The sequence below is a fragment of the Pseudopipra pipra genome, chromosome 18, assembly GCF_036250125.1.
Source record: "Pseudopipra pipra isolate bDixPip1 chromosome 18, bDixPip1.hap1, whole genome shotgun sequence".
In the NCBI taxonomy this organism is placed as follows: Eukaryota; Metazoa; Chordata; class Aves; order Passeriformes; family Pipridae; genus Pseudopipra; species Pseudopipra pipra.
The window spans coordinates 4,738,642-4,761,983 of NC_087566.1; the positions used below are offsets into that span (position 1 = coordinate 4,738,642).

Consider the following 23,342-nt stretch of genomic DNA (forward strand, 5'->3'; position numbering starts at 1 on the left):
CATTCTTTCCTGCAAATCCAATAATTTCTTGAAATGACACCATAAAATGGTTGCTCTATCCTTGTATTATTTTTTGTTCTTCTTAGGTTTTGTAGGAAAACCGTAGAAATAAAAAAAAACCCAACCAAACCATAAAATTTACAGAGAATAAATAGGATTTGTTCTGTGCTACTGTTGTTTATGACAGTGTTGTTAAAAGTAATAATATCAGAGCACCTTTGGACTTGATACAGTGGCATTACAAATAAATAAAACATGCTTATAACATATAAATTTTAAATTTAAATATGAAATAAATTTTGAAGTATATATGAAAGTTATAAGCTTACTTATAAGACTAGAGGTACTGAAAGAATAATTTTAGAGGAATTCATACAAACTATGTGGATTTTTTAAATAATATAATCCTATATGAAGACAACATAATGAGCTATATTTATTTATTTAAATACATGAATTCAGTAAAGGACAAAAAGGACAAAGTCAGAACACCTTGCCCTGCCCACCTGCAGTCTCTGCAGCCCTGTGGCCTTTGGGATCATTATTTCACTGTGATAAGTGTCTTCTGTTGTGCCTGACATGGCCTTCAAAACCAACTGCCAGAACACATCAGCTCCAGCTCGTGGAAATTGCCTGGGCTTGGCAGGGCAGGTGCTTGGGTTTTGAACTTCACTGTGCAGGATCCACCCCAAGTGCCCTTTGGTTTAAGGCAGGGAGCTGGAACAATGTCCAAACACCAGCAGGGATGGATTTTAGGGGCTTAGTGTTTTTAAAATGATGAGAGTAGTAGGAAATACAGATTTGCATTTGTTCTTCTACTGCCAAGGAAAAGTAGTTCAGGGTGTCTTTCACTGATGACACTTTGTGTTTTGTTGGTAAATTGAACCCCTGTGTGGGTGGTTATGTGCTTTTCTGAAAATAAACAGCTCAGTACTTCTAGGCAGCATATATTGTGCTCTGGGTGTTGAGAATGTGGGAAAGGAATCCGGGAATGGTGGGAACACTACGACCTGTGTCCAAAATCCATAGCTAGTGGAGACCAATAACTCATGTTTTCCTCAGCAGCCATCAGCAGCTATCTTTGGGTGCATGTGCAGTTTAAGCAGTTATGTAGAGCCTAGAGGGAAAACCTTGGGCAGTTATTATGTCCTTGTGTTGTTACTTCATTGGCAGGAGCAGCAAGATCTGAAGCTGTAATTTAATAAAGATGATTTTCTTGGAGTTTAAAAACCCCAGGCTGTCATTGTTATACAGGCAAATAAAGGCAGAAGAAGTGCCTTTCCCGGGATGCCCCTGCAGGAGCACATTCCAGTGCTGATGTGGGTACTTTCATCCCTGGAGTGGTTTGGCCCTCAGGATCTTTATGGCTCATGTACCTGAGCAGGCTGGATCTCACACCTGCAAGTTGTGCACCAGGGACTTTAATTGCTTTTTGCTACCTTTGAACTGAGGTGGAGCTACTTACTGCCCTTGTTAATGGACCTGCTCGTGCTGCTTCAAAATGTTTTCTCAGAAAGTTATTAATAATTTAGTATTTAGCTAATTGACAATATTTAATTTTCATTAGGAATCTACTTAAAGTGGCCTTAATTGCCTCTTGTGTGATGTAACTTTGGACAGAGCCAAATCCCAGGGAAACGATGTTTTCTTACATCTTTCACTTATGATTGTAAACACAGAGGTGTTGGGTTGTTATGTTGATAAATGTGATTCAAATCATAAATTGACATAAAATTTCAGAACTAGTTTCCCAGCAGGTGAAGAGAATGAATACAAAATGGTTGAACCACAGTTGTCTGTGATCAGATTCACAAGAACTGACAACAAATTTTTCATTGGATAAAGTAATAGGCTAAAAATGTTTTCCCCTGAAAAACATACTTGTACCATGTTAAGCACAGTAATGCTCCTTAAATTTGGAGATAATGTTGTTTATTTTAAAGGAAGAAAAGTGTCTGTGTGTGTACAGGAGGAGGGGTGAGTATTGATTGGAGCAGTTGAGTCATGGCAATCGATTTACTTCTGAGTTCCTGGAGAATGGCCCTGCAGCTGGTGGTTGGTGACTGCCTCACCCCTTGTGTCACTGACAGGGCAAAGAGCTGCTCTGGGCTGAAGCAGAAAGTTGCTGTGCCTTGGAAGCTTTGTTAAACTGGGAATAATGATTTATTTCCAGCGGTTGAATGATGCAGTGATGGCAACACTCACTGGTGAGACTGTGGCTGGTGTCCCAGTTTACAAGCTTTATGGAAGTTCCCTCCTCCACACTTTTGTGATCACAGAATATCCTGAGCTGGAAGGGACCCACAAGGATCATCAAGTCCAACTGCTGGCCCTGCACAGGACAACACGCCGGAAATCCCAGCATGTGCCTGAGAGTGTTTGCCAAACATCCCTTGAGCTCTGGCAGGTTGGTGATGCTCTGTTGTACGGTGTTGGCTTTCAGTATCATTCCATTACATCTTGGGAAGTAGCAAACAGGGGCATTTCATTTTAACATTCTTGATGTTCAGTGATGCTCAGCTTGGTGCAATAGAAGTCAGGGAGTCCTGATTGCACTGACTGAGCCTGATGTGATGAGAGGACAGGAAACAAAAGAGGGTTCTCTGCTTACACAAGCTTGCCTGATGTATGAGTTTTGCTGTCTTCTTTTCTTCCCTGTGCCACCTGTAGTGGTTCAATGCACACCTTATCTCTTAATAGCAGTTCTGTTCAATCTGATTTCTAGACATGTCTCTCATACTAATTGTTCCATTGTATGCTTTGGTGCTACTTCCACCTTCTTTCTTCCTCTCTGTCATTTAGATCCTGTTTCCACATGTTTAATAATCCTTTCATTGTGTCTGTTGGTTCAGATGGAACAATGGAGCATTCCTTTTCTAGGTTTGGAATTTTTTCTTTTTGATGATTCTGATTGCTTTAGATAAACAAACCAAACAGATGAAGGCTGATAACAATGGGAAGAGATGAGTTTCTGGAACATAAATCAAAACCCTAAAGACAAACGTGGAGGGGAAAGAAAGGATCTGTGCTATCTCCTCTGAGGAACATTTCAGGACTGTCAGTGAGCTGTGTTCAGCAGGACCCAGAGAACCTCTGCAGTTTTATAGCACAAAAAACAATTTCATTTTTATTTTCATGCCTCTCCATGTTGTGCCAGTGGATGTCTTTAGAACTGCATTAGGGTTTCTCTGCTCATGTTGTAGATTTTGGAGCCCTGGAAATTCCATCTGCTTGCTTTCCATAGAAGCTCTCGAGGCGGCACTGGTGGGATAAGCCTGACTCTCACCACGCAGCTGCTCATTAACACCCTTCTGTTCCTGTCCTCCCCCTGACTCATGGGGGAACTCAGAAGCCCAGGAGTCTGTCTAAGCTGGCTGTTAAGTCAGGCTTAACTTCACCTTAGTTAATGGGATCTGGTTATGGTGTGTGTGAGGCTGGCAGGGGAGATGCAGAATGCAGAAGCTACTTCTAACTCTGCAGAGCTCTCTTTCCTGATATTTTTGGTCCTGATGCCAATGGTTGTCAGCCTCCCTTAACTCTGAGGACTGCATGGATGAGTGTCAGTAAATGTTTTCAGGTGCTTGTGGATCACGTGGTTGTACTCTTTACTAATTGCATCAGAGTGTAAGGATATAAACAAGTTAATTACCTGGCACTTTGTGTTAGAGGTTCAGTGTTCCACTCCCTTTTGCCTGTTGCTGTTTTTACAGTGGTAGGAAGATTGGAGCCAGCAGTGATTTACATGGTGTTAATTATGTTTCTTGTTTCTATGGACATGATAAGCAAAAAAAAAAAAAAAAAGGACCTTTTCAGCATCATTTCCCACCTTCAGTCCCTGCTGAAGACCAGTGTTGGCACAAGGTTTGTTTGCTGGTTTTTTCTTCTTTATAACCATAAGTTTAGTTTTCTGGGGAGTTGCACAGTTCTTCCATGCTTCTTTCTTTCCAAATGCATGCCTTGTTCCACAGAGTATTCCAATATCCTTTTGATAAAAACCCTTCATTTTGTGTGGGTGAACAAACAGTGATTGTGTGGAAACCCAAACTTGGTGTGAACATCTTTGAGTGAGGTGAACTCTTTGTAGAATGAGGCTTTTCTGGAATCTATAACACAATCAGAAGGCATTGGATTGTGTATGATAAAAAAGTGGAATTCTCTGCCTTTCACTTTCATTCAAGCTGAAAGTCTAGAAATACACGGAGTCACTGCCCAATTAGTGAAGTGATTTGTTGATCAGTATTTTCCAAACAGTACAAACAATGAGTGTGTCTGGTCAGTGTCTGTTCAAGAGGTAAAATCCACATCCTTTTGTGACCAGCAGCCTTCATCTCCCATCAGTAAAACCTTTTCAGAGTTGTGCACAGAGCTTTGATATTTGTAGTAAACCAGAATGTTAAAGGCACCTCAGAGTGGCACCATCATGATCTGTGCTGACTTCAGTCACAGGAGTCGCCTGTGCATATTCATCAGAAATCTGTTTTTTCATCGTTATAGTTCGTGTAGTTTAGGATTTCTTTTCTGTGGATGTGGGACACCCTCTTGTGATCTTGAGAAGGTTTCCCAAAGCATTCTGAAGTTCTTAAAAGGACTGCAGCCTGTTTCCTGTAACAAGTTGTTCCGTAGAAAAATATAAAATAAGCTTTTTCTTTTTTCTCCAGGGTTTCTTCAGGGTAAGCCACAGTGCAGCCTTACTGGACAAATTTAATTTCTGGAATATCATCCTGCTTTTTTTTCATTGTAGAATATTTAAGTAGATAACCAGGAAGTTAATGAAATTTACTGATGTAAAATAAGTGAGGATGGTCTTTGTATGAATAAAGCCCAAACCTTACAGATACTGAAACTGGGAGACTGCAGTTGGAGCAGTTCTGTAAAGACTAGGGAAGGCTCTTGCTCTTCTGCCAGTGTGGTCCTCACTCTGTCAAAGGGTAGATCCAGTCTCCTGAATCCATAATGTTTCAGAAACCTTATCAGCCAAGATCTCTGGCCTGGTCCTGTACACAGCTCATGTGCAAACCTTATTAAAAAGCACATAATGTGTTTGTTGCCAAGGAAACATAAGCCATTAAGCCCTAGGAACATAATTCATAAAAACCAAATTTTAGCTATTAACATCTCCTTTCTCCATTAGTGCCATGAACCCAACATGAAATAGCCTTGCAGTCTCCATCTAATGGGAATGACACAACTGGGAAATGAGAATGGGAAACAAGGGATTGCAGTTCACTGAGCTCTAAGTGTGCCACAGTAATGGGAATGCAGGACAGGCTTTGTTTTCTTCTCTTGTGTTGATCATCCACTGAGCACCTGTTTATCCTACTCATGTTACTGTGAATCACAGTAAAGGCAAGCCTTTGCCAAGCAGAGAAAGATCAGGCCTACATTTTCCAAGAGGTCTGTTTGGAATATGAAAATAAAAATTAGGAGCGGGAAAAGGAAATGATGAAGTATTTTCCACTGGCTTCAGTTTTAATATCTTAGTAATTTTAAATTTCACTTCTCTGGATTTTCTGTTATGAATATTCCATTACAATTAGCTAACTCACAATGAGCTTAACACAAAATGTGGTTATAGATGGCATTTTGTATTTTTTTGTTTAGGTCAATCTCAATTTGCTCTTAAAATCTAGAAGGTGTTTTCTTCTTCTTCATCCTTCTCTTCTTTAGGAATTACACTGGATTCGTTACTTTTTGTCATACTAATATTGCAAAGCACCTGGAAACTTCTTGTGAAGAATCCACTGCAGCTACACAGACACTTTTTGTCAAAATTTCACTGTGCTTGTATTCTTGGGAGTACTTCTAGCAAAAAAAAAACAAAAAAAAGAGGAGGGAAGTGAATGGGGCTCAATTTTTGGCAGGTCTAAACTGTTAGTTGACACTCCTGTGCTGTCCAGGGCCACTGACAGTCAGGTCAGGCTGACCTGAGTTATTGTTGGTACCTTGCAGTCACCTGTGTTCAGCTTTGGGATCAAGGAGTGGAAGGGAAGTCAGGGCCATTCCTGCCCTTTATTCTCTGTCCATTCCATTGATTTTGAACCATCCTCTCTGTGTTAAAGAGGACAATTAACATTGCTGTCTGAAAGAAGTGCTGAATTTGCTGCAGTGGGGTAAGGCTGGTGCACTCCTGGGACATGTAGCCTCGGGCTCCAAGTCATCTCTGACAGTTCAGTGTAATAAACCAGTTACAGTCACTTGGTGAAGTCCATTGCCAGCTTTGCTCAGACTTTATTTGGGCACCTCCCCTGCAGCTCCTGAGAGGTCTGTGTAGGAACCAAAGAGTGAGGAGCTCCCAGACTTTGCCCCCACAGCCCTAGTGTGCTTTCAGCTCACGTGCAGTTTCTGTTCTGATTGGTGTGGCACTGAAGTACACTCTGCTTTCTCCAGGGTTTTATGGGACTTTGCCTGATAACAACCTCAAGGATTTGGCAGTGAGTGATTAGTAAAAAACGAGTATATGACACTATTGACTTTTTTAGTGGTGTAATCGTGAGAACGTGCGTCAAAACTCTTGATTTGTGAGCTGTGACAGCACACCCGAATGCAGAGATGGGCTTGTCAAACAGCCTGTGCACCAAGGGGGACTTTGAAGAAAAGGAAACATGTCAGAGATCTCCAGATAACATAATTTAGTTTGAAATGGGCCTCCAGAGACCATGAAGGGCAGGGCTGCCTTCAAAGTTAGATCAGATTGCTCCAATGAGATTTTGAAAACCTCAAAGAACAGAGATTTCTGTCTTTCTAGGCAACCTATTTCGGGGCTTAAGCACTTACACTGTATTTTATCCCTTGTATATCCACTCACACTTTCTCCTGCCACAATCTGTGCCATTGCTTCTTGCCCTTGCACTGTTACTTCTGAGAACAGTGGCTCTGTCCTCCATGTAACTGCCTGTGGGTATGTGATGATGACACTTGGTTTCTTCTCCCAAACCTCTTCTTGAGGCTAAACACACCCAGTCCCTCAGCCTCTCCTCACATGCCACGTGGTGCAGCACTTCACTGTGCTCGCTCTCTTACCAATATCCATTTGGTGATGAAAGGCTCCAGGTGGGACACAGTGTCCAAGGTGCTGCCTCACGAGGATGAGCAGAGTTCCCTGCCCTGGCTGCTGCCTGTGCTCTGCTGGTGCAGCCCTGGGTGCCCTCAGCCCTCACAGAGATGCTGCCATTGCAGTACTTGTGCTGTTGGTGTACAAAAGGATGTCCTCAAATTGTCTGTGTCCTGATATCCATGTGTTTTCTTCTGTAAAGTAAGAAATCAGGACAATTGTATAGTGTGGAAGTTTGTGGAGAAACTTATTCTTTGGTATAAGGTTTTTCCAGGTTCAGTGTCAGGAAAATCACTGAGCTACCATGAGGACACTTGTGCTTTGTGAGTGCCTGGCTCCTGTCCCATTTTTGATCTCCATTCAAACACTTTTTGCTGCAGCAAAAAGCAGCCTGAAGTGCCAAAGAGCTGTTCTCCAGGCCACTCTTTCCCTTTGGAAGCTGGCAGCAGAGATGCAGGCAGGCAGCCTTTGCTCAGGATACACCTTGCTGCTCCCCACAGAATACATCTAGGAGAGAGAAAGGGGCAGAAGGGGCGGTGGAACAGATGGAAAGGGACGGGTGCTCCTTCACCCTTTAGGGTGGGATGCTACACACTGTCAGACATTTTTCAGATGCTGACAAGTCATGCAAATCAAGCCTGAAGGGCTCTAACTTGTCCATCTAAACAGTGTCTTGGTCCAAAGTCCAGAATTGTTCTGCAAATGCACTGAAACTACCAGGTTGTGGATTTGGAATGAGTTTTTGGATTCCAGGATTTTGGAATGGGAGAGACAACACTTCTGTTATTGGTGGGGACCCCAATGCTTATTTGGCAAAGCGGCAACCAGCATGGAGCAGGCACTGAGCAGTGAGAAGGGAAGCCTTGAAACCTGGGCCTGCCACTGCTCTATTTTCAAGTGGTTTGGGACTTAAAACCTGCCACCACAACCTGGGAGGTGACAGCAGCCATGTGGAAGTTTCTTGGCCCATTGTTATGGGTGCACAGGTGTTAGTAGCAGGTTTCTGCCTGTACCTTTAGGGAGTTGGCTTTACTGTTGTTACCTCTGCCAGTGAAGGTTGTCCCTTCCCGTCCCCAGAATGTTGAACAAGTATGTCCTGGTGGATGTTATTTAACAGTGATTTGCCCATAAGGGTCACCTCAGTTCTGACTGGTCTGAGGCCCCGTGTTGGATTCACTGAAGCCTCTGATCATGAGGAAAAGTCTTACATGGTAAAATGAGTCTCCTTTCTATTATTGCCAATTGTCTGGACTCTTAAGGAATCATTAACGAGTAGTAAAATAACAGCCACCATAAATCACTTTGCTGTCCTGTGATTGTACAAGAACCATTACTATTCTCTGCCCCTTGTGATCTCCTTGGAGAAAGTAGAATTTAAATACTATTTCAGTCAAGTGAGGTCATTTCTAATGAATGAAGGTGTAAAAACAGCTTTTCATGTGTTTCCTAGTTTGGAGACTCAGCTTTCTTGTGGAAACTCCTATCACTGATACATAGGAAATCTCTTAGGATTTCTCAAAGTGGCAATATAATGTAAAAATGAACATTTCAGGATTTGGAAAGAATTCCAACAAGTTACAAATCCACAATTTTCCAACAAACACACAGTGCTACTTCTCTGACAACTGAAAGGGCCTAATTGGTGTAGTCATCAATTTTTTTTAAAATAAATGTGTGGTTTGCTTGCTCTCTAAAGTAATCAGATCAGATTTTATCTGTGAGCACAAATGGAAGTTCAGATTCTTAACTGTCCCTCTGGGCTACACCTGGAGTATTCTGGAATGTGACTATCCCATTCTATCTGTGATCTTCACATGATCTCCCCAGGACATTTACACTTCTTTTGCATGAGCTTAAAGGAGGATCGACCACATTTGAGGAGTTTGAAGAGATTTTTGCTATTCCAGGACTAATCTCTGAGAGTAGATTGTTAGCTTGTATTCCAGTGTTATGTATTCCCTCTGTCTGGATAGATGGAAGCTGCATTCTTACCTGGGGCAACCCTGATCTACACAGCTAAGTCTTACAGTCCTCAACACAGTTTCCAATAAGGAATGTCCTGATGATATGAAACTTCTTAACTGATGCTGAAAAATGTTCCAAATTTTACACACCCTTCTTAAACACAGTGTACTGCACTGTGCAACTGCAGCTGAATCACAGCAGTCCCACACCTGCAGGATTGTGAAAGTCCAGGCAGTGCAGAGCTCAGCCTTCTCTCTGTGCACAGGGACAGAGAACCTGTCATCAGGGTTTGTCTCCTTGCCCAGTTACCACCCCCTTCCCATTCACACTCTGTAGTATCTGCTAGGCTGCCCAAAGCTTTATTCCCTGTTCCTTGTTCCTGATAGATGAGCACACATGGATTTTACATACTGTTGTGTTACTGTGTGTGGGAAAAGCATAGGAATTATTCTTGCAGGTGTAAGTCCCGGAGTGAACGTAGCTGCTGAACAAGTTGGATGTAGTTGTGCCCTATTCCATGTATCCATGACAGATCCTGCTGGGCCCTGAACTTCCTGACAGTTAAACAGGCTGTCAACAGCTCTCCCAGCCCACAGGAGCTTTTCCTTTTAGCAGTACTCCTTGAAAAATAGGTGGAGTTGATATGTCCTGCTGCTAAAAGTGCTATTAGGCTTCTCTCCCCTCCTTTCAGTATTGGTATCATTGTCCTGTATGTGCATGTGTCAGTGTTTCATTTAATATTGTTGAGCTGAATAATTTGCTATATGAATGTAAATGTGTATTCTGGATTGCAGCTACACATTGTGCTGTGGATTGGATGAATGAAAAATATTCCTCTAATGACTGGGTTTGGTAGAAACGATAATTTTGTATCAAATCTTGGAGCAGGAGCCTGACACTACTGAAGAGAAAGAAAGAGGGCTACAATGCTGACTTTTTTAGTTGCTTTATGCTAATCCTGGGATGGCAGGAATGCACAAAACAGCTCCAGGAGGTTTTCTTCCTGAAAAACATTTCTTCTGATGGAAAGGATCCATAACTGAGTACCACTCTCATCCCCTGTATTCCTTAGTTCTGTAGTGGTTTGGGGAGCACCTGGTTTGGGGAATACCTGCTCTTCCAGTTAGTTGGGCCTCCTGGGGGTTTGGAGTTGACAGATAACAGGAAAGATGCAGCTTTTGAAGCAGTTTATTCCTGAATATTTTCCCTCTTGTGCATTCTTAGGCAGCAATCACCCTCTGTGCCCCTGTAACAAGGATGGGCAGGTGGTGATAACTCTGGGAATGCTGATGGCTCCTTGCCTGCTCCTCTGCTTTAGGCCCTGCTTCAAATGCAAAGCGCCCCCAGCACAGTTTGAAACGTGACCTCTGAACCATCAGCAGCCCGTGGACAGGGGGCATTTAGCAGTGCCAAAACTGGGAGAGCTGATTTGTTTTAACGAGAGCTGTGGACATTTGCAAGAGCTTCCTTCCTGTAAAGAGTCTTATGTTTAATTATCAGTTTGTCTGTGTTGTTTAGCTCTTACATCACGACGTGAGGAAACAGAGCTCACAGCACCTGTGAGGAAGGAGCGGGGGTTTTTGATGTGCTGCTGGCAGCAAACACTCAGCTCAGAGTGTGAGTGACCAGCCTGTGCCCCAGCCACAGTCCCAGAAACACCCACAGCCTTCAAGTGGCATCCCTGCTCTTGTCCCCATGGTCTGACACCCGTGGGGAAACCTCCCGGAAATACAGCACAGGCACTGGTAAACAAGTGTCCCACTGACTGAAACAACACAGATCTAATGGATAAAACTGTTCATCTCGGAGCTCTGTGACTTATAAATCCTTCTAGATATGTGCAACCTCCTAGAAACTAACAAAGTCTATCCAGAGACTGCCTCACACTGATTTTGGGGGAGATACCTCTGCACAAATGTATCTGGTAATTTACCAATATTTTTTATTTTCAGAAAATATTAGTATATTTTTTACACTCTTCATGTTCGTTATTTCCAATTCTCTCATTATTTTCCCAACTGTGATCCGTGTATGATCTTTTTTGTTGTTGGTTGGGGGTTTTTGTTTGTTTGTTAGTTTTTCCTTCCCCCAAGTAGGGATTTGCAGGCAATTCTTTTCCCTTTTATCTGACCAGAGGTTCCTGTGTTTCACTATTCCCTTTCTGACCAATTTATTCTCCAGTAGCGAAGAGCGTTTATGCCAAATATGAATATGATCTCTTTCAGCCCAGATTCCTTAAAGAATGTTTCCCCTGGGTTCTCTCCAACAATGTTTTCTGTTTTCTCTCATTTTCAAGAAGCTTCATATTGTGTTTTGTACAGTATTATTCAGATTTTGTCCTCATTTAATTTTCCAGCCACTGTACAAACAATAGGCTTAACTGAAGAGCCCCTGGGACTCTGTAGAGCAAATTGGACATTTTTATTAGGCTATTACATTAGCAGATTATGATCTTTTCCCTCCTCCACTTAGATTTCTTTAATCAAATTAACCTGTCAGATACAATAAATAATAATAATGTATTTGTTGCTGCTTGTTGCTGTAGGGCAATGAAAACATACCCACAAGGGCTGAGGCTATCCCTTGTTCCTGAGGGATTACACTGATTTTGAGGCAATAGAACATGAGCAACTGAGGTGTTCACTGGGTCACCTGAAAAACTGGAGAATTATTTCAGTGGAAGGGGCATCAGCAGCTCATCTCCTGTTCATTTATCTCCTGCATTTTATGCAGTGGAGATACTCTTTTCCCTAAAGCATTTCTAAAAACACGAGTGGCAACAATATTTGGGAGAGTTGTGATGATATTTATGCATCTGGATAATTCCTTCCATTATTTAGTTGTAGCTATAGCAGAACTGGCAGATCAGCATCCCTTAGTATCCATCTCTAAAAGATATTTTTCTGGACACATTGTTTTAGGGGAAAAGTAGGAAACTCCCAAGAGGGATTAGCAAGCCTCTAACATATACAAAGTATGATGGATTAGATCATGAGAATAAGAAATAATGAGTGCTACTTAGCCTATTCTTTATGAGATAATAATCATAGTTCTGTTTTAATGAGAATGCTACTCAATTAAGAAGTTGCTTGTGGGGAACAATCTGCCCCACTGTCAGGTGGCTAAACCTGGTGACAGTCTGCACTGGTTCTGGGGAGTAATTTTTAATCTACTCTTCAACTTTTTTAGTGCCAGTGGAAATTCAAACCCATCTATTGCCATTAGTCCTCCCCTATTAATCTCCTGAATTCTAAGAATTAATAAAACCCTAATAAAACAAAAATAAATTAAATTATTTGCTGTCTTGGCCTATCCCGTATGAAGAACACAGTCCTGAGACTGTTGTTTGTATGACAGTGGCAATGCTGAGATGCTTCAGGGCTGAGTGATTTTGGTGATCACACAGAGAGAATTTAATCACTTGCTGAAGAAGTGAATAACTTTCCTTGCTTCACTTCTGTTGGTCTATCTGCATATAGACCTTTCTTTTTATGTCCTCTGATATTTCTCCTCTGTAGAGATACTAATCAGAAAATTAGTCCTGAAAGTGTTCATTTTTATCTCTTTAGTCTCTTGATAAATACGTGGTTTTGTTCACGTTTCTTAATCTGATCCTCTTAGTGAATAAGAATAGAGTGACCTTGCTTTCTATCTGATAACATTTTAGGAAGGCACCTGTTTTCCTACTGATTTTTTTTCTTCTACCTACACCATACTTACTGGACTTTGGATCTTTTTTCCTTTTAGTTGTTCCTCTTCAATTGATTCCATGTTTTAGTTTTCCACATTTTTATCCTCCTTCTGTGACTAAATCTTCTAATTAGACCCAAGTTTTGCTCACTTAATCAAGATTGCAGAAAAAGGACTTGTGGCATCAAACACAAGGTGTTAACAGTCCTCTTGTCTCCTGCTCTAACTGCCACTTTCTATTATTAGAACCATTTTAGGAAAACTGTGCTGACAGCCTTTGAACTTATATTTTGTCCACTTGCAAATATGAGCTCTTTTCCAAGTTCATATTACATGGCTAAGAAACCATAAAAGGAGGGTAGAGAATTTACTAACAAAGTATGTGGCCTTCTGCAAGAAAAATAACTGCAGATTTCTGTCTGGTTTTGTCTTTTATTAATTGTACAAAGGATACTGTTTAAATTAGCATTTCTGAAGAGCACCTGAAAAAGAACTCTGCTTGCTTTATCAAGAAGTTTGGAGGGATGCCAGAGAAAAGATTAGAGGAGTTCCTCAGTGGGAGGCACTTTGCATGAAAGATGCATGCATCTTTCTCTTTGTAGTTTGTTTGTTTTACTCTTTGCTTTATCATTTGCCCTCCTCAGGAGGAAGAAGTACACACAGTTTTGTCAGACACCAGCCTAAGTGGCAGTAATTCTGTAATTTTCTGTGCTACAGTTCCATTTTCTAATGACAACAGAGCAATTGCAGCCTCTGCCTAGTCCTGTAGAGATACTAATCAGAAAATTAGTCCTGAAAGTGTTCATTTTTGTTAGATCATGAGGAGCTACCTGCCCTGTGCCCCGTCAGCCCTGCGGTTACACAGGGGGAGTGCAGAGCCAGGACATTTTTCTCTTTGGGCTCCATCCCAGTCTGGGGTGGGATTTTGAACCAGTTACTCACTGGTCTGTAGCTATCTGTGCCCCAGTCCATTCCCTGTTTTGTCTATTCAGGTATGAACAGACATGTTCCTGATAAGCTGAATGTCATCAGGCCCAATCCAGAGGGGAGCAATCATTATAGGCATGGATCAGAGTCACTGTGTTGTGCTACTTAAATTAATTGGTTTTCTCACTCCCATTAAAATCTCGGCTCACAGGGAAGAGGAGAGACATTTTCTCAATGTATCAAATTATCTGTCAATTTGTCAAGTGTTGGAACCCTAAACCTGCTTGAACAGACCTTTCAGGCTGCTGAGAGCAGCCCCCAAAGCACATTGCTGGCTGTGAGTGAGAAGGAGAGGTGTCATTGTGTCCATGCCAGTTCACTCATCACTTCAGGAGCTTTACTCCTGCTTATCTTTGAAAGCTTTAACACAAAGGAAGATTCAGCCTTTTTCAAATCTGAAAGGCTGACCTTTCAGAGACCTTTTGTGTGCGCTGAATTCATGAAGTGAATCACTGGATACACCAACAACCTCCCAGTACAAAGGTTCCAGGTTTCTCTCTGGGCTATGGATATAAGGATGTGGAGATGAGATATTCAGAGCCTTGGCAAAGCTGCCTCTTCTTCTGACAGTCTGGTAGATGATGCTTGGTTTGTGTTTGTGGCCTGCAGAAATAGAGCACAATTAAGTTTGTGTCCACTGTACAGAAAGATAGGAATTGTGTGATTATTATCTTATAGACATTGATTCTCCATTACTGTTTCAAACCTTGGAATCTCGTTGGTGTGGTTCCAGCAGGAGCTGTGGACAGGAGGCTGAGGTGTTTCTCAGCCTCTGAGCTCTCTTTTGCTGAGAACACAGTTCCTGACTAATGTTTTCTTTGCTTTGCCTCTGTAGACTGACACAGAAATGGAATCCATGAAAACCAAACTTTTTGTGAATTGCAAGGACCCCTGCGTCAATCTCTGTAAAGAAGTGCCATCTGCAGCCTATCTTAGGCAAACTCTTCCCTGATAATTAAGGTTAGTAAATAAGTCTTTTATTTTCCACTGAAATACACAGCAGGGAAGGTCGCAGCTAACGGGAATTTTGGATGCTCAGCAGCTTCCAGGGTTAATTTTTTCTCTGTTGGGACTTTAAGCTAACATTTCACAGTCCTGCAGGACAAACTGAAGAATGTGTTTTGGGGGAGATCCCTAAGCTGTCAGAGGATAGCAATGTTTTATAAGAGTATAGGTACTCAAACAATAGAAGAGATTTTAATTTTATTCTTATAAGTAATCACTGTATTATAGCTTCTTTACTGCCTTTCTTAGCCACAATTACCAAAAGGTAGTTTACCCAGGAAAAAATCATTGCAAACCAACAGAGCCAGACCTCGATTTCATCTCCTGAGGAAACAACACCTGCAAGATCAGCCAGACCTGCTGTGCTTCCCATGTCCTGGACTGCTTGTTCTGCTCAGTGTAACTTCAGGGTCATGTTTTACTCCCAAAAGGCAGCCTAGGCAGCTGTAAATGAATAATGATTCCCCAGGATCAAGCAGAGAATGGGACTCTCAGGTATCCCCAGAGCCCAGGAATGTGCCTGGCACCTGTATCTATTGTTTTAAATATCCTGGATTTCTCTGGCCTCTTCCAGCTCAGAGGATCACAGGCATCCTTTGGGGAAGCTCCCTTACTCAGAGCTGTGAGGATCTGTCTGTAATCAGTGTGTTCCACGTCTTTGTGACTGGGTGTTTTGCTTAGCTTAATTCTGAAGAGGAGCAAATAAAGGGAGAGCAAACCCAAGCTCTGATGAACTTTGAACTTATTCAAACGTGAAGCTGAGTAGCTACAATAGAGAACCAACAACACCATGGTCTAAAAAGCATGGAAGCCCAGTAAGCTCCTGGGTCCAAGTCTGGTGTTCACAAGCATCTTTACCTGTATCCATGGGAGCAGTGTGAGCAGATTCAAGTTGTCTCCTTCCCAGAAATGCAGGGCTGTTTCTCTGTTGAGTAATGCTGCTGAGTTGAGAGGTGACACAGAGGCTGTCCCAGATCCTGGACCCCTGGGTTTTCCCCAGGTGTCAGGTCACTCCTCACAGGTAATTGCTTACCATCATCATCTAAAAGAACTACATCTTCCGTGACTAGATTTACAGGTACAACCACTTAAAAAAAAAAAAGTCCTCACCCACAGCGAGGTAAATATGCAGGTTTATTGCTGCCAAGCCACTCCTTTCCCTGTCATTCCTTCTCTGACATCTGCTCGTGGATGTTAAAACCACGAGCACCTTCAGCAGGAGCGCTGAACTCTGAAATCTGCAGCACCTGTTACAGGAACACTATTTGGGAAGGAGTTGTTGTCCAGGGAAAAGCAGCAGCTTCAATTTGTGTCCCATGGGAGACAAGTGAATCTGAAGTTATATATTATATAAGGTGTAGGGAATGACAACAGTTCATCATTAACCTGAACTCTGCAAGAAGCACATAAGGAGAGAAAGAAGAAGAAAGCCAGAGGAGCAGCCAGGATGCAATCCACCGTAAAGATCAACAATGCTGCAGACATCTCTATTATTGTCATCTATTTTTTGTTAGTTCTGGCAGTGGGATTATGGGTATGTTGGGATTTTATTTTATTTGGGTTTACTTAATGAGTACAATTTTGGGAAGATGGGTCAGTAAATGAAAATGTATAATTGCATAAAGATTTTGGTGCTTAATTGAGTTAGCAAGTGCATAGTGGGCAAAATGTGGGTATTTATTTGCTGTAGAGGAGCTGGTAACGCAGGGAGGCATCCCTTTAGGTGGATGAATGGGACTAGTGGGAAAGGTGAAGTAATGAGGTTTGTGTGGGATGGGGCTGAGAAATGTGATCAGTAAAGACAAGGCCAGCCAGGGTCCCTGGGGGAAACAGGCTGGAGGGCAGAGATGGGGTTTGGCACCACGGAGCACTGGGACTGCCGGGAGAACTGGTGGTGTGAGGGGATGCCAGAGGAAATGGTGAGGAGGGGGAGTTACTGGAAGAGGAAAGGGCAGTGAGGTGGTGTGACTGTAACACTGCAGCTGTGACAGTGACAGTAACACTGCAGCTGTGAGTGGGACACACGGGGAGGGCAGTGAGATGGTGTGACAGTAACTCTGTGACTGTCACAGATGGGGAGGGCAAAGGAAGGGATGAGTCCAGGTTGTAGGTGCCATTTGAGGGAAGCATTGCTGTGGCTGTTTCTTGCCATCAGATCCTTGACTCCAGGGTGCAGTGCCACTGAAAGTGTGAGGCAGGAAGAGTTTCAGGGGTGGGAAGTGCTGGCAGTGCCTGTCTGCTCGTGATCCAAGCGCTGTGGTGCCTCCTGCCCTCAGCCTGCGGTGCCCGGTGTGTGAGGGCAGCTTGGAGCCTCCTCCCAAACAGAGCCCAGTGCTCACACAGCCAGGGGAGAGAGGCAGGGCCCATCCCAGGGGTGTGACCCCAGAGCTGAAGGTTTTGAAGAGAATGGGCCAATACTCTGAGCTACAAAGGCATGACCAGTGGAATGTCACTGAATTCCATTTTCCTTGGGGCAAACTCTCCTGGTCACCTGAACACTTGACCATTAACCAGTGGAGAGGAGGCATTGCCCCTCAGGAATCCTCTGCTTTCCAGGAGCATCCCAAGAACATTTCACAGTGCAGAGAAGTCAGCTGCAGAACAAACCTCCCTTTCTAGTAGCCTGGCAATGTTTGGAAGAGCACCAAAAATTTAGGGTCTGCACAGAATGGACATAACCTTTTCTTTGCCTCTCCACTATGGTAGTAAAGGCCAAAATAGCAAAAAATCTGAATCCTCAGTCCAGCAGAACACCTCGAGATCTGGCAGGAGGGAGCTGGGTCTTTGCTACGAAGTCTGGCAGTTGCTGTAGTTGAACTTTATATTAAAGGTCTGTGACAATAAAGGGCTGATCTGTTGCTTCTCAGGCCAATGTGTGCTGAGTTAATCCCTGGAACTGTTTCTTTCTAACCAGAGTGCCCTCTTTATTGGGCAAATGCTTATTTAGTTGCTGTGTGTAATTAAATGTAAAACTCTTATTTACTTCCTTTCTTCAGCATCAGAAGAAAAGGTCTGGCTAATTTTTCCAAGTCTTTTTTCTTATTTACCTGTTCAAAGTACATCAGAGGAGACAATGGGAATCCAGTAAATAATGCCTCAGGGTCATTAACAAAAATTGGAGGAAGCTTCCCTCTAAGGCCCATCCCTTGACAAATATGAAATGAGTTTCTGAAAAGGAAATTTTAGCTGACTTCTTTTTTTGGAACTTCAGAGAGAAGCAGGCACAGTGCTGATATCATAACAAGAAAACAGATATATGTAGGGGCTGGATAGTATTGAGTTAAAAAAGTTGCACAGTTTCTGTTAATAAACTTGCACCTTACAGTCTTTTTTGATGCCTGAATTCAAAGGTGTTTCACCCCAATTAATAGTTCATATGAGCTTTTATTTGAGTGATCTTTTTTTTTTGGTGAAATTTCATTTTATTTTAATGTTTCACACTATATGAAAGGTGAAGCAATGAAGCTTGAATGGTTAATGTAGACCTAGGTAAAAGAATCATTGTTCATTATTTCCTTCATCATAAGGTTGTTCTTTTTAGTCGCCCTTTCACTTTACCCTCCCTGTGTATTTTATCCCTTCATTTGAGCTGTTTGTTCTTAGTCTGTGTATGGTGCCTATTACACTTAAAATATGATTAAAACTCTCTCCCTTCCTTGTTTTCCAGGCTATGTACTCCAGCAACCGAGGGACGGTGGGCGGGTTTTTCCTGGCAGGACGGAGCATGATTTGGTGGCCGGTGAGTGCTGTAAATGGGACTAGAACATTATGCATAAGTCTTATCCATAAGGACTCTAGTCCTTAGATATTAAGTATCTCCACAGTGCTGTTGAGACTGTGGTGGCTTTGTTGTGAAGATGCAAACCCAGCTCTTTCTCCAGCCATGGTGACACAGGGCAAACCGCACAACCTCAGCCACTGGATAGGCAGGGAAAGGTGTTGGGGACAGTTGCTCTGAGCTTGTCTTGGTTATGTGACCCCTTTGTTTGAACACTGAAACATTGGTAATGTCAATGCAGACAAGTCCAGTTCTTTGCCTTTCAGCCCACTTTAAAACTTTTTAGTACTGTGAATCTATTACTTTCACTGCACTCAAAGAAGCTGGCTCATTTTGAGGTTATCACAGAGAGGAATTAATTTACTGAAGTTTTCCCTTTTGTTGCTCTATCGTTTCCACTTTTGATAACAAGTGCTGTTCTATGCAAGGAGAAAATCCTGGAAATATTCTGATACGTTATTGGTAAAATATGGTTTAAATTTATTTAAAGATTATCTGTGACTTACATTGTTTGTCTTCTGTGGCTCTGTATTATCTTCCAAGATAGAGGAGTCACAGACACAAAGTGTTTCTAGCCATCCATCAGGCCTCTAGCAGAAATTATATTAGAAACAATTATCTATTTCTTCCAGACCATACAGTCTTTTTAATGTAACTCATTAGAAAAGCAGAAAACTTAGACAAATGTACATTTTCCTGTATTACTTGTGTTGTACATGCTTCCATTTGCTTGAATGGAATTCCACAACATTCCTGATCTTGCATTCACTGTCAATAAATGTTTTTTTCACTTCTTTAAGACTTGTGGGTTAAGACTTTTCTCACATTGACTCATTTACAGGACCAGGACAGTGAGAGTAAATATTTGTTGTCTAAAAATTTAGGATTTAGGAATTGTCTTAAAGTAGGCTGCAGAAATACCTACACACCTTTCAGTCTTGTACTTCAGAGAGCTGCTCTCTTTAGGGACATGAAAGGATTAAAGGTCAATGACAGTAAAAGGTTTCCTCATTTGTTGTAGTAGATCTAAGAAAATTCAGGTCCTATTGTAAGACTGAAGGCAGAGAAAGTTTCCAAGTTATTTTAAGATAAACCCCATAATTCCAGGAGTAGAGAAGAAACCCCCAGATTACTTTGCTTAACTGTCAGTTAAATCAGTGGGCTGGTTTGAACCTTGTGCAATCCTGTCTGCCTGTCAGGGGGAACATGAATATCCTTTTGTGCAGATGTAAATGAGGGTGGAAGCAGCAAGGCAGGAAAGACTCACCATGGAAGACTTGTGTCTTGCTGCAGTGACACTGAGAACTCCTAATGATTGCCCTGGGGCCTGGGGGAGATTATCTGGCAGGAGTCCTCTGCCAACACAAACCCAAGAGATCCAGCAAGCTCCCTCCCTCCAGAGGGAAGCTAACAGGGATCACCCCTTCCCAAGCTCTGAGCTCAGCATGGACAAAGTGCTGGTCTCCACTGGAGTCCTGGATCTCCCCTTCGATCCTTCCCTTTGGAATGCCAGGAGTGTCTTCCTGTGCCATAAAAATAAACCTTTCTTGCTCTTCTTCCTTGTATCACTCAAAATAAACAAACAGCAAGTACTCCAAACCCTCAAACTAAATGCTATGTCAGCAGCACCACCGTGGAAAGTTTGCCTTGGATCAAAAGAGATTCCAAAACACCAATTCCCACAGGTTAGCAGGCAGATGGGATGTCCAGCACCCAGTGCAAACTGGGCTGAAAGGACAAGGAAAGCAATGAAAGTATAGAAAGTTCAGTCAGAGATGTGATCCTAGTTCTGCCACAGCCAGAGCTGAGTGTGATGTTTTACTTTTGTGCCTTGACTTCTCATTTGTGCCACGTCAGGGCTGACCTGGAGTGGTTCCTGATAACCCCAGCACATTCCCACAGTTGGGGTGGGGGAGTTGTTTTGCAAGAGGACTCTTGTTTGTGGGATTTCTCCCCTGCCATTTCAGGATAATGACCCTTGTCATGTCATTGCTTTCTGGAACAGAGAAAAATGAAGAAAATCCTTCCACAAACCTGTTATAAATTTAATTCCCTCACACTAAGTGTATTTTTCAGCAGTTGTGCTCTGTTCTGTGCTCTGCAGGGCACCCACAAATGAGTTTTCTGACCCCACAGGGGTCAGTGTATTAGGATCTCTTACTGACAATCTGGAAAGGGATTCTATTCTGTTCACTGAAATGATATAATAGCTGTGATTTAGTAGATAGGAGGAGACCCTGGTAACCAAGGCTAGAGGTTACTCCCACTTTTAGTATGGATTTTACATGTTTGTCTGTCACTGGCAAATTGTTGTATGATTTAATTTCTCAAGGTATAAAGTAGGAGCAAGACACTAATCCTGGGCCAAATCTGTCCTGCCTTGGCTCTGTTGTTCTGCTCCACAGAGCCCATGAAGATTGTTTGGTATTTTGCAGAACCAAGCCCACAGATGATTTCTGGCTGTTCTGCTGAGGGGATAGGTCACTTCTGTGGCAGTTCACTGAAATCACTGCCCGTGTGCCATGGATGAGCCAACTCAGTAGTTCCAGTAGTTCATTAGGGTTAAAGTTGTACAATTACATTCTCACAGATTACCAGAAATTGAGATCTGTCGTTGGTTAATCATAATGGCAAGAAATGCTGTGCCCTTTCCACAGTCTTTTTACAGAAACTGAGAGAAGAATCTTCAAGAAACTGGTTTTGATCTCTTGGGCTTTGAGGGAAATATCTTTGGGAAAGACTCATATGGCTCTTTAAATCCTCTTAACCAGCTCTGCTTTTCCCAAAAAGACACAGGGAAGCTCAGGGCAAGTGACAGTTCCGTAGCAGGGGGCCTTGCCAACCCAATTTGAGCTCCCTTTGCCAGGGGAAGGAGTTGGGGTGAGCCAAATACTTGCTGCCACTGCAGGAAATGAAGTATGCATTCCTGGAGAACAGTCAGCATTGGTAGGAGCCACTCTCACAGGATTATCAGCCTGTCATGCACAACTGAAAATTCCAACATCCTCTTTGGAAGCTTTCCTGCTTTGGGATTTTTTCCTTCAGGTTCTGTAGTTTTGCAGACAGAGCTGTCTGCACAAAATTATGGGTTACCTTCTATGCCTCAGTTCCTGAGGCATGAGTGGTAATAGGACAAAGAGTATCTGCTGGGCATCTGAAGGCCAGGTGTGGTTAGGAAGATTTGCTGGATGGTAGGCAGGAAGGATGCAGGTCAAGGACATACTTCAAACAGAAATGTAACTCAGCTCATTTGTTGTCACGTACCTGTTGATCTTTGTGGGACAGATAAGAATTAGGGAAAAAAAACCCAATAGATTTTTGCTTCAGTTCTGCATGGCTTATCTCCCTGGCCATCAGAACTGACCATGGGTATGATTTCTCTGATCTCTGGAGCCAGCTAAGTTTTACATATTCTCAGAATTTTCCCCACTTGCTGAATCTGACACACCTACAAGGGACCAGCAATGACAACTCCATTGTGTTGTATTTCCTTTTCTTAGGTAAAGCAGAATGAGAAATTAACTTATTTTGTCAAGTTCCATGCAAAAAAAAAAAAAAAAAGTGTGTAATCAATAGTTTTCAGGGTAAAAAGAATAATACACCAAGCAAAGCTTTGGAAAACTTCAGTGAAACTGATTTCTGTAGAATCCATCAGAATTTTCCAGCTTGCTGGGAGGTGTTCCTGTCTCAGAGAATGAAGGTGGGAAGGCATCAGATCAACCTGGTTGTGCCTGTGCTGTTCCAAGAGCCATCGGGCTTGTTGGAACACAGAGACCCTTTTGATGTGTTGTGTATCCACCCCCTGCCTTAGTGAGTTGGGAAGTGTATAAATGGGGTTAGCTGGGCAAAAATGCAATGCATAGAATTTACAGATTAATTGGGAAAGCAGAGTAAACCCCTACACTTCCTTCTTTGGGTCTCAGAGCCTCAGAAGTGTGGCAGTAATATTTCATTGTAGCATTGTACTGATTTTTCCAAAGTGGCTGAGGGTGACCCCAAAAACTATGTCTTTGTATCAGAGTAAAGTCACATGTTGTAGGGAAGAGTTGTGAGTAAAAGAAAAGCATTAACAGTGTCGAGGAGTAGTTCTCGATCCAGGGAATGAGAAATGTGTCAGGGAAGAGGGATTTGAGAAGCAGCTTCTGCAGGTGACCCCCCATGAGGAGGAGCCCCTGCTGTTCTCTGTGATGACCTAAAGGCCACAGGGAGCTTGGGATCAGTGGGAAAAGGGCTGGATGCTGAGCTAACACCTTCTACCAGGAGGGCAGACACTGGGGCAGAGGAGATGTACTGGCAGGTCCTGGGAGGGAGAGAATCCATAGGGTGGAAATTGTGCCCACTGTCTCTGCAGCCATCACTGACTTGCACAGGGTTTGGAACAGTGAGTGCCAGGATGTTGGTGCATCCTCAAGTTAATGAGGAGAGCAAGGTGAAACAGTTAATGAATAACATGAAAAAACACTGATCATCATCTGCCTCAGGGTGCTGGCACTTCTCCTGAACAGAGTGCTCTTGTTAAAACCTCACCTCTTAATATATTTTAAAAGAGTTAATGTTCCACGTTTGCCTCAGGTTAGTTCAGTGTTTTGTCCTCTCTCCCTCTTAGCAGCTTTTGTTTCTTTCAATCAACTTTCTTCTTTACTCTTCCTCCTGGATCTGTCTTTAAAATCAATTCACTAACACATTCACTGAGAACAGATAACACTGCCAGAAGGTTGTTTCCCACTGCCATTCCCCAGTTTCAGCCCAGGGTTCTTTAGGTGTGCAGCAGCATCTACCAGTGGCCAATGAAGAATTCCAGCAATCAGCCTTTCCAGCACAGAAATAGCTCAGCAGTAAGTTCTTCAGTAAGACAGCTCAGGCTCA

The 23,342-nt window shown here is 42.7% G+C and overlaps 1 protein-coding gene across 3 annotated transcripts in view; it reads left to right on the forward strand.

The window, feature by feature from the left end:
• The window catches only part of SLC5A1 (solute carrier family 5 member 1), a 53,459-nt gene that overhangs the window by 9,949 nt on the left and 20,168 nt on the right, over window positions 1-23,342 (forward strand). The window contains exons 4-6 of one of the 3 annotated variants that reach the window (XM_064675443.1): window positions 2,280-2,407; window positions 14,529-14,653; window positions 18,366-18,437. In XM_064675443.1, coding sequence (XP_064531513.1) covers window positions 18,369-18,437 — 69 coding nt within the window. In that variant the 5' untranslated portion in view covers window positions 2,280-2,407; window positions 14,529-14,653; window positions 18,366-18,368. Of the gene's footprint in view, window positions 1-2,050; window positions 2,408-14,528; window positions 14,654-15,677; window positions 16,233-18,365; window positions 18,438-23,342 lie in introns of those variants that run through there. The other 2 variants (XM_064675442.1, XM_064675441.1) reach the window with 2 other exon arrangements.